Here is a 12,043-nt window from a genome sequence, read left to right on the forward strand (position 1 = left end):
AAACAACAATGACAAAAACACAACAACAAATTATTACTAAGCAGATTTAGGTGTTCATTGTGCCCTATTAACTTAATTATATCCTAGTTAAACCACGGTGTTTTTCAATTTGGTACATAGTTAAATACATAAATTGAGACTCACTTTTTTAAAGACTGAGTTTTCATATGAACCTGAGAATGAAAAAATGAGGAAGATTGGATTAGAAATTGTATTAATCTAGAAGACAGACCTTAAAATCACACAAGCAATTTTGCTTATACTTTTATTAATGTCCCTTAACAACAGTTCTTAAAATACTTTTAGATTATAATATTAACCCATAAAGTAATAATGGGTACAAATACTTAATTCTGTTGTATCCTTGGCTCCTTCTATCATGAGGTTTTCAATACTCAGCTGAGCACGTGCAGCAGCACCATAACACCATGTAATGTTGGTGTTTTGTAGGTACCTCAAAGCCTGAGGTAACATGAGATTATTGGCTTTATTTAATATCTCCTTGCTTTCCAAGCAAAATACCTTTTTCAAAACAACCTCACTGAGGTGAAAATATTATGGTCATTATCAATTTGTGTAGGAGACAGACTAGTTTAAGGAGATATTTGAAAGCAGTAGGAACTGTTTATCTTCTGCTCAAAGCACCAAACCAAGGAGCTGGGTATTAACTGTAAAGTTGGAGTTGATCTATTCCATTTGCCAGTATGATTGCTAGCTTTATAAATGTTTCTGTCACTCACTGAATGTGCTCTTTCTAACTATTGTATTTTCTCAGTGCTTCTCCCCTGCTTTGGCCTTTCTGCTTTGTTACTTAGTATGCTTCCAACTACCAGACCAGTAACTTCTGGAGAATTCTTATTTACTATTAGTTTTCTCTCTCTCCATCTCAGAGAGAAAACAGCCCAGCTGTTGTTTTTCCATTGGTGTAGTTAATTCCTCCCTTGTTTTTTTTCCTCCTACTTCCAAGTGCAGGGCTGACTTTGCTAACCTCCAGCCTTGCCTGACCTGGCGTGCCCTTTCCTCCACTCCAGTTTTCAGATTAGGCAGCGTGATTGGCGATATTCATGGGAGTGGCTGTCCCAGGACATGGTTGTTCTCCCCTCCTAGAATTGCTGTTTTCCTCTGACATTTTTAAATAGATCTACAGTACTATTTTAACTGAATCCTTCTCATCCATAAAACTTTGATCTACTCCTCAAATCATTCTCCTGTCACCTTTTTGTTGGTGCCTTCTCCGTTAAAGCTGAATGACACTTCTGTACCTCCGACTCTCCTTTTCCCATGCTACAGATGCAGCTTTTCAGCTGCCATCCCTCTGATTTCACTTCACCTTGACTTATAAACTCACTTGTTTCTTATTTATCCCACCTCTCTCTCCCCCTTACAGTATCAGCACATTTATTTTGATAAAATAAGCAATCAACTCTACTTGGTTTTGCTTGTTTCTCCAGCCACTACCACGTGTTCACTAGCTTTCTTCTGTAAGCTTTCCAAGTGTACTGTTTGTATGCTTCAGACAGATTTTTCAGTTTCTTATAGATGTTCCTCTGTGAATGCTGCTTGTGTTAAATGAAAAGTCTTAGTTCTGTAATCTTATTATCTTAACCAACCCTGAGCTGCTGCTACTCCACTTTACCTCCTCTTTCTTTCATAGTAAATTGGGTGTGTTTTTCTCTTTTAAATCTTCCCTTCCTCTAGCATCTGTGACTGTCCTTAGTTTTTGTGCAGTATTTTCTTGTGTAGGTCAAAAGTAAAACAACCATACACATACGCACCAGTTTAAAAAACAAGGTAAACAAGCTTTGTTTTCTCAATTGTAGCTAACAAAGTCTACAAGTCAGTTGGCCTTATTAGTTTTAATATTTACTTTCAAAATGTTTAAATAGAAGGGATAAAAAGATGAGTAGCACAAGACTCTGACTTTGAAAACTCGAAGATTTCAATACTCCAGCAAAAGCTGTACATGTGTTATAATCTGCAATGCAAGTTACAAAACCAGTGCAGCTATTTCAGGATTATTTCAGCTTGCCACTGGCAACAAAGTCTTTACTAAATACCTATTTTTAGAAGTACTCTGTATATCGTTTGTTCATTAGTGAAATATTGCTTGTGATTTATCTGAATCTTGTAACATTGCTTGACGCATAGCCCTTCTTGTCATATGCAGCCCCTCACATCTTAACAGGTCCTTAAAACAAAAAATAATAATTATAGAGCAAGGGCTTTTGATTCGAGTGTGAATGGGAGGGTTAACTAAGAGATTCTGACATAAGGAGCAAACTGTAATGGTGCTGCTTTCTTCTCATTGTGGTCAGTTCTTTGTGCTCTGCTCTGTTCAGTGTGGGTAAGGGAGAAGTTCAGGAGCGTGAAAGGAAGTCTGTCTTGTTTATGGTAGTTGAAGCTTCATGCTGTCTCTGAATCTGATGTATGATCAGACAAAGTGACTTGTAAAAATCAAGTTTATTCCAAGGTCACTGAAGCAGGTAACTTTTAAAAAATAAAAATAAAGCATGATCCACTTGCCTTTGAGAGGACATGTGATTTAGTGGATTTTTTGGTGGTGTTTCAAGTGTGGAACAAGAGAAATACGGAAGGATTTTAGTGCAGCAGAAACTAAATGATCCTCGGTCTGACAATATTGAATTACTTGTATTGACAGAGTATGGATTCAGCCTGTTTGGCAGGCTTGCTTGGTCCTCTCTAGCTAGGGTCACTTAGCTCTCTTTGGGTGTTTCATGCTGTAAGAGAGATTTGATATCTAACTTGGAGGATTCTGGACTTAGATAAATTAGGAGCTTATCCTTCTATGTTGCAATTTATCTTGAGCCTAGTCTTGGCAGGTTTTCAGTGTCAGCTCTTACTGTTTTTCTGTCTGAAACTGATTCTCCCCCCTGCCCCAGCTTTTTCTGCCAGATAGAAATACCCTGTTCAATGTTCCTCTCCTGTCCTTGTAGTCTGGGAGCTGTGTGAAGGCTGTAAACTCTTTAAAAGGAAGTCTCATTTTCTTTTTCCTCATTCAAGACAGTTGGACAGATTTCCTTACCTGCTTTATTTGCTGTCAAGATAAGTTTCAACATTTTCTTTTCCCCCTCTTTCAGTCAATACAAAAAATCTTTTTCTCATCTGAAAAAAAAAATGGGGGGGGGAGGGGGACGACAGCAAAGAAGCCTATATGTTTCTTGTAGTTAAAGATGAATTACTGTATATGGCCAAGTGCATCTGGTTGTTTTGTGTCAATCATAAACCAACCTCCCTGGCAGAAGTGTGCAATGTTTTTCTAAGATACTTTTCCTGAACTGCACATCTTATTTTTAGCTCAGAAAATAAATATACTATACACCACAGAAACATGGAGGAGAGATTTGTTTAGCAAGGGAAAGATATATTTGCAATACTCCATAACCTGTTGGTATGTGTGCCCTACATACCAACGGTAAGGGCAAAACTGAATTATCAGAATAACTATGGGGAGCTGCTGCTTATTACCAACTAAAACATCTCTTTCCTACATCAAAGTCTCTCATGTCTATGGTGTAATATGTCACTGTTGCAATGTGTTTATCTGTGTCAAACTATTGCATTGCAACACAAACTGAGGCATTCTGATCTATAAAAAATATTTTGATCAGTAGTAACTAGCAGCTGCCTTTGTTCTATTTTTAATTAAATAAAATATTTCAGCTGTGTTGGATCATATGCTATGCACATGTGCCACTGACAGGTCATGAAACTGAGTCAAAATATTAAATTAAGGAAGAAAGTTAGAGCCCTCTGAAATACATGTTTTTTAAACTTACTGTCATGGTGGATAACAGTAATTTTTGTTTTTTATTCCAAGTAAGATTGAAAACGAACATTGTAATGTGCAAATCCCCAAGGAAGCAAGAATTCTGAGGTTTTTATAGTGTCAGTGTGGTATATCTTCAAGTATGAGTATTTGGAGACAACACATACAAGCAGAACTTCCGGAGTAGGCTATGTTAGAACTACTTTTACTAGATACCAAACTGCAGAAGGATACATGACAAAATATGTGCTAATTATGTGATGCTATTTCAGCAGAATGAACATGCTTGGTTATGCTAGCATTTGTTTTTCTGAGATTGTTTGAGACTTTAACTGCAAATTTAAAGTTCAGAGGTAGAAACAGCATCTGTGGTAGGACATTTCATATTGATTTTCAATAGTTAATTTGAATGCTACCCATATGTTTGCACAATAGAAAACTGAAGATATTGGGGTTACTACACGTTAATTATTGTAAAGACTGCATCAGGTCATGTGAAAACTAAGTCGAATTTAAGATTTCATGTTTATGTTTAACTTGGCTAACTTGTTTATGAAGTTTGCCAAAGTGTTTGAAGATTCTATGAGTTAGAGAATATGGTAATACTTATAGAATGGAACTTTGCTTTCCATCTTGATCTTCGGTTAATTTTAGTGCATGCCACTGGATTTTGTTCTGCTCTAATTGTTCATAAGCTTTTTGTAAGTAAAGCAGTAAGTTTGCCACATGACCTGAGAAAAGTGAAGGTGAACGATCACATTTGTTTGCAATCAGCAGCTGAACACAAAGGTCATGCAAATAGAACAAATGCAATCATCTCAGCCCTAGAAATGGGCATGCCACCCAGTCAGAGCTTTTTGCAACACTTTTGTTAGAAAAAGTGCATTGTAACAGCTTTTCTTAAAATGCTGATGCTCATCAGACACCTTTTGGTAAATGAACATGAAAATCAGAGTGAGCAGACAGATGTTTGCACATGTATTTATGTGCAAAATTAGGCCACCCAAGCTAATCCTTTTAAAGGAAACATACCATGTTTCCTTTGGATTTTAATCACTCCTTTTTCAAGAAAATCCTCTTTAATGTTTGTTTCAGGACAGAATATGACCATTGAAGACCTTATATTTCTTAAATTTAAGAAGTGCTTAATGCAGTGATTCTGTAGTATGACCGTGCTTCTTAATTTGCTGCTGGCATCCAGCATGTCCTTGTCTTACCTGTTTTCAGCAGGACTGGGGCTTTTTCTTCCTTTCTTCCCATTGTTTTCTTAATGGAACTGGGTATACAGATGCATGTTTTTTTTTTTTTCTTTTCCTTCTCTTTATTTCCATTTTTATATTGTACTATTGAGAACTGTCCTTACTGTTTTCCTTACTGTTTTTTTTTTTTGTTTGTTTGTTTTTTCTCCTCACTTCTCTACTCTTTTGAAGGTTTTATATATTTTCATACTGGCTGGTGATGGAAAAATCTGCTTTTTTTAGGGGTTGATTTTATTCCCCACTGGCCTGCCCAGTGAGAATACCAATTTTCACATACAGTTCTAGAGCTGCATGTAGAATGGGTATATTTGTGTACACATCCTTGTCTGCTCCTCATAGGTAAAGCCAGATTTCCTTTTTTGTTCATTAGGTCTTGCTTTTAAGATACTAATATTTTGAAAATATAACTGTTTTCAGGCTAAAAATGTTTGCACCACTGAAATGTGAGACCTTTGTGTTTTATTGGAGCAATCCAATTGGCTTTAGAGGAATGCATTTCATTGTAATGTGTATGGTGTTTTATTTTATAGGTTGCTTTCTCTGCCGATGGCATATACTGATGTAGTCAGTGGTAGGAAGAAGTTAGTATCAGCAGGCTTTGTTACTGATATTCATAGCTGCTAATTGCACACTTCTGTTCCCATTGCCATGCTAACTATTTGCACAGTAATAATATATACTGTGAGAACACAGTAATAGATCTCTGTTTTTTTGTTCTGGCAAACAGTAGTATTTTGTTCTGCTGAGTATGTTAATGTGCAAAAGACATCTGGTTCCCAAATAGGTGCCTAAATTATATATGTGAACAAATTATAGATAGCCTTTAAAAAACAAACAACACAACCAACCAAACAGATGAAACCCTGAAAGTTCTTCATGGAGTTATCTTTTATTTTTATAATTATCTGTACAGACCTTTGCTTACACAGTTGTTGCTTTTAAAATTGGTTTGGGCACATTTGTTGAGTTAGTATAGTATCAGTGTCAGGTGTCTGTATTGGGGGTAGGGTGGGAAGAGAGAATGGCCTAAGGTTTATTCAGATAAAAATGTTTTAAACTCCTACATGCATGCGCACGTTTCACACTTTTTGGCCATGTTGAGCCAGGGGTGCGTGTGCTTGCTGTAAACTATTTGTACCCATATGCATTCAGGGGTCTACTGTTGCTTCAGATGTTTGAGGTCTTGGTTTGATTTTTGCACATCTGTGTCCGAACTTTGCTCTATCTGACTTGCTACCTGTCCATCCAAATAATCATTGCAGTATGGAACGCCTTTTGTTGGTACCAGCTTCAAAATCATATGATAGAAGAGATAAGAATCGTCAAGGAGATATTATTATTAAGGAAATAGAGTAGACCTAGTCCTGTTGACAGCTTCATTTGACCTTGCCACTGGAGTCTTTAGTCAAAACTTGTGACTCATATCAACAACAATCTTAAGAACTGAGAGGAAGCTCTCCTTCCCAGTGAGTTCAGGATCTGTTAAAAGCAGGCTGCCTTGGCTATTTCGTAGCAGATCTCATGCCAAATGCCTGCTACTGAATTGGTGTAGGTGGTTAATCTTAGTGAAAGCCAGGAGGTGTAACAGTGCAACAAGTCTTATTTGATATATAACCAGCTGTAAACATAACTTCTTGGAATGTCGACTCTAATATCAAAATTATGAAAATAGGTAACTGTAATCTTAAAAATCTTTCACTGCGTGAATGTTCATATCAAGAATCTGATTAGGGTTTCACAAATTATAACAAACAAACAAACAAAAAAAACCCATAATGTACTTAAGAAGAAAAAGTAAATATATTTCAGAAATCTCCTAAAGCAAAAATGTTACTTGAAGGTCTGGAACTGGTTAATCACTGGTGTTTGTTTCAGCCACAGGAAAATAATAGTAACACAGGCGCATATGCACAATGATGAAATCAAAGATCAGTTTTACATGTAGTTGTGAACAGATTGTGCTCATAAGAATGTCTGCTAGAAGTAATGGGTTTTAGAGTTGAGAGTAAGGGAACTGTTATAGGCAAATGTGGCACTGGATGCTGCCAAAAATCCTGTAATAGTAGTAAAACCATGCCTGATATTTATGTTTAATATATCTGGAACAACATTCTTTCTTAAAACTGTTAACTCAAACTTATCTAGACAACTCTACAAAATTGGATTATGCGTTGGTGAAAGGTATACTTCCTCAATTGCTAGAAAGTTTTCTGAATTGTTTCAAAATCATTATATTTTTCTACGAAGAATGGCAGTATTTTAGGATTAGATAAATTAGATTTAGATTGTTCTGGTGACACAGCACTATTTGAACCACTACGCAAGTGAATACCAAGATGCTGCATAGAGAAGAGTGGTGGAGGAACAAATGAACTAAGGATTTTGAAACTCCTAGCTCTAGTACTTAGGTCTGAGTAGACAAAGGCAGACAAAATATGACTTTGGATCTTCTGCAATGACACTAATTAGGAGCATTTAAGAAGAAATTGAAATTATTTGGATGAATTGGGAGGCAAGAAACATACTCACCGGCTTAAACATTAACTTATTAAGAATTAAATTCATCTTCAGTGAAAGCATTTCCACCTGACTGAAGTGATAATTATAAATTGACCAGAAGTGTAGACAGGGCTCTGAAATGCTTTTGAAAACTAATGCATTAAGAAAATAAGATACTGAATTTAACTATTTAACTTGAATTAATTTAATTTAGCAAAGATAGCATGCTCTTATTTCCAGTGTAATACAGAAGAGAAGATGCATATGCTTGATGTGCTCCAAGAAGTAATCGGGCTCTCTGCCATAAGCATATTGGACATGCAGCAGAGAACTTAGGAAGTCCAGCCAGAGAAGTCTCTCCAAATGCTGTTAGGAGAGAGAATTTAAGGAATTTATTGACATAAGAAGACACGCAAAAGACTAGCCTGGGCTATACAAGAATAGTTAAAACCTTGTTTATGCTCTGAAATGTTTAAAAAGAAAGAGGTATAGAACTGGATTCTTCTTCTTATTATTATTTTTTTTTTTTTTATATAGGAAAGAAAAGGACTTGTGTGATCATTGTTATAGTCCTAGAAAGTGTGTGTTATAAAAGTATGTAATTGAAGATATATTCAGTAGATAGCTATGAAACCAAGACAGGCAAACTGAAAACGGCAGATGTATGCTGAGTACAAGTACTGGGTATGTTGTTACAGAAAGAGTTCCTATTTATGACTTCAGTGAACTGCTGGAGTATGTAACTTCTGCGCTGTAACCTCTCTGCATTCTGCCTTCTATGCTTCAGATTCTTGAAGAGTGGAAATTTTATCTAGAGAGTTCATATTAAAACCGTATTTGGAAATGTGTGCTTGTGGACTTTGTGAAAGTCCAGGTAGCGTACTTGTGCTTTCCCTAATGAGGATTGTTTTCTGATAGTCATTTATGTGTTTAACCCAAATACTTCCTTGGGACTGCGTGTTCCTAATTGCATTTCACAGTTTTATTGCACCTTTTGTGCTTCATTCTTGTTCCTTAAATAATTATGGAGCTTTGTAATTTGCACATGGCTTTTTTTTTTTCCTTCAATAGAATTTGTTTCAAACAGTAAGATATTCAGAAGATGTAGCTAATATTGAGAGGCTATATAATTTGAGTGACTGTTTTATTTATGGTGCATTACCAGTCCATTTTGAATGCTTTTGATATAAGTGTGCTTTGCCAGTGTCCCGTTAATCTGTCTCCATAGAATCGCAGTAGGGGTCCTCTGAAGATGCACAGAATTATACCCACTACTGCTTAGCTCAGTATGCGACCATGTCCTTCTGCCTGTGCTGCTCTGTATTTTCTGCTCCTCTTAAAAGATAGCTGACAAGAACAGTTTAAAAATAGCAGGCCAAGGGCAGGTGACAAAATGTCATGCAAGCAGCACCTGGTCCAGTGACTGCCTGGAGGGAAGAAAAAACCCAGCCCAGATGTCACAGATACGGTTCTATTTCTGAAGCCGGTCAAACTGCACAATTTCAGCTTTAGCAAAGGAAGAGGGAGAACCCATCCGAGCATTATGCATTCAAATGTTACTCTATTTTTTTTCGTAGCAGTCCGCTTTATTCCATTACAGGTATTAATTTACAAGGGTACATTATGTACACCTTTTGTCCTAATAATAAAAAATACCTGTAACCTCATGCTCACAAAATAAGCAGTTAAGCAAAGGGAATTACTGTGAGTCTGGCAAGATTTCTGAAATATTTTAGCACAGGCTTATACTAACAGAAATAATACAACCTTAATGTTTCTGCATTGACAGATTAATGTGATGAAAATATATTGTGAACTATAGGAGATTAGGTCTGTAATGAGGAAATCTGAAGTAGTTAATGAAGATCTCTTTAAGAAGCTTTGCTCAGGGAGCTGGAAAGTAAAATGAAAATTTTGTTTGCCTTTCTTCTTGCCCCCCTCTGTTCTGCAGGTGCTATTTCCGTCACTACTCTTACTGGATGGGGGCACATTTTTTATAAAAGAATGAGAAAATCACAATGTAAAGAAAATCTATTTGCTTTTCTTAAGCTGTTTTTGACTCTCCTTTCAGAAGTGTGCTGAAACTGTTACATCTGTTCAGAAAGAGTATTAATTACAGCACAGCAGTCTCTGTGACTTGAAATACAAGGCTTTAACTTACTGATAGGAGCTAAAAATGTTGGAGAAGATTGGCCTTAGCCAATCTGTTTTTTCCAAGTGTATTTGTTAAATTTGGTTTTGTAGTAGTAGGGAAGAGGATTTACACTGAAGGAACTTACTAGTTTGTATTGCTTCTTTAGTGTAGTGAGTGGGTCTTAAGCTCCTATATCTGAATGCCAACATAGTGCATAAATGTGAGCCCTCTACTTAGCTCCTAAACTTCACCACAGATCTAAAGATACAGGGAGCATGTGAAATAGGTTACAACGCTTGTAAGTAACTTAAGCCTAAAATTAAAATAAATGTTTACATGGCTATAATAATCTTTTTTTATCATTTTCCAAACAATGACTAAATCATTTACATTTTTCAAATTGCCTGTGTGTGTGGGAGGGGGATTAATGAAGTAAGCCCTGTTACAAAGTTTCTTTGGCTTCTTCAGTATGTTTTTAACACTTCAGCTTGATTAAGTAGTATCTAAGAAACTAAAACTAATCTGAACAGTAGTCAAGCTGGTTCACTTACTTGGCCCAATCTATTCTTTCTCAGTAAGAGCAGTCTCCTCTAAAGCAACGTAAAGTGTGATTTATTTATTTATTTATTTATTTTTCTTTCCCACCCCTCAATTCCTGAAGTTATTGAAAATCTTCTTCAGCACCTTTCAACTCTTAAAGTTGGTACTTTCTAGTTTCTGGGAATCTGACAGCAGCAGAGTTCATTTGAATTTCATGATGAACCTGCTGTATATGATGATCCCATGTTATGGGCCAAGAATAAATATTTTTCAAAGTACAGGAAAGCATCTGTACTCCACTAGAACAAAGCTCCCTTCAGCACAGTGACTTATCTCAAATAGTAAGTGATGGCAGATTCTTAGAGAAGAATACAAAAGCAGAGTAAGTGCTCCCAGTCTCTAGTGATCTGTTAACTCAAGGGCTTCTGGTGTCACAGTATGGAAAATAGTGATTTATGTTTACCTAGTTAGTGGTGTTTTTATAATGCTGTATTCATTTGAAGCCTTTGAAGCACTATAAATGACATAACTTCAGCAAGTGGAGTGCTGAACATTGAGGCCTTATTTTGAAAGGGTGAATATAATACTTTCCTAATACAAAGCCAAAGGGATGTACTAAAGAAATATTTATTTCATTGTTTTGTGATTTTCAGTATTTTAAGTATGTAACGTTAAAGGTACGGTGTTACATATCTCAAACGTTTGTTCTTGGCAGGTTGTCTTTGGTAGATGGGAGTTTTGGCTACCCTGACTGTACATCTCCTTTAGCAATTTTTAATATTAGCAAAATTCATTCAGTTTTGAAATAAAACATTACAAATAGCTTTTATTTGCATTGCAGGGCGTATGGGAATAAACTTCCATCATCCAGGAACAGATAATATTATGGCTCTTAATAGTAAGTAGTTAATATATAATAACTAATGTCATGCTGAATGTTTTCTTACATTAACTGTGTACATAGCTGTACAGTTAGACATAAATGTGTGCTAATATTTGCATAGAAGTTTGTGCAGTATCTTAAAATGACTTGTGAATCAGTTCTCTGATTTTCTTGGTAGAATTGTTGATTCTTTGTATTTGCTTTACAATAGCTCTGTGCTCCCCTGGAAGCTTCATAATGCCTGCTATATATATAATATTGCAAAACAATATTTGTTGTTCCTTCTTTTCTTTTCTGTGTGTGTGTGTGTGTGTGTGTGTTAAATCTGTAACTCTAATTTCTGATGCCTCTCCAGGCGTATTTCTTTTTGTTGGGATGAGTTGTTACCATTTTTGCATACAATTACATTGACTGATAGTTTACTTTGTTGGCTTCTCTAAAACACGTAGACAGGATTGGAAAGAATGTTTAGCCATCTAAATGAAGAGAAAAAGTGGGGGACTGAACTTCACTGAATGATGATTGGTTTTGTTGAGTCCTAAAAACATGCATCAAAAAAGCTTTCCCAAATGTATCTGGAAGCTCTGCAGACAGCTGTATTGCATACTGGGGTTGTATGTGGGGAGGTGTTAGGCATCACCAGCACACAGAACTAAACTATGCAAGTCAATGCTTTTTCTATATCTAGTTCTACAAAAATATTTAGAGTAATTGCTTTTCATTAATGACAGTATTTTTTTCCAAAGAAATTGTTGTAGCTGCGTATCTGTAATCTGAATGCAAGATAGGTGCTAATGGAAACTTCCAGCAAATATTTCCAGGCTTTTTTATCTGCAATAAACATATGTATGTGCTGAAAGAGTCATTTAACTTCTTGGAAATTTGTTTTTGCTTGGAATATTGTATTAGTCAGAGGTGTTAGGATTAATTTACTAGCTTCT

The 12,043-nt window shown here is 36.0% G+C and overlaps 1 protein-coding gene across 15 annotated transcripts in view; it reads left to right on the forward strand.

The window, feature by feature from the left end:
* Positions 1-12,043, forward strand: part of CPEB3 (cytoplasmic polyadenylation element binding protein 3) — a 92,391-nt gene that overhangs the window by 31,004 nt on the left and 49,344 nt on the right. For 13 of the 15 annotated variants that reach the window (XM_068688100.1, XM_068688103.1, XM_068688102.1 and 10 more), the window contains one exon: positions 11,061-11,117. The exons of the other annotated variants lie outside the window; for them this stretch is intronic. In XM_068688100.1, coding sequence (XP_068544201.1) covers positions 11,061-11,117 — 57 coding nt within the window. The remainder of the gene's footprint in view (positions 1-11,060; positions 11,118-12,043) is intronic. 15 annotated transcript variants of the gene reach the window in all.

The sequence above is a fragment of the Anas acuta genome, chromosome 7, assembly GCF_963932015.1.
Source record: "Anas acuta chromosome 7, bAnaAcu1.1, whole genome shotgun sequence".
NCBI classification, from domain to species: domain Eukaryota; kingdom Metazoa; phylum Chordata; class Aves; order Anseriformes; family Anatidae; genus Anas; species Anas acuta.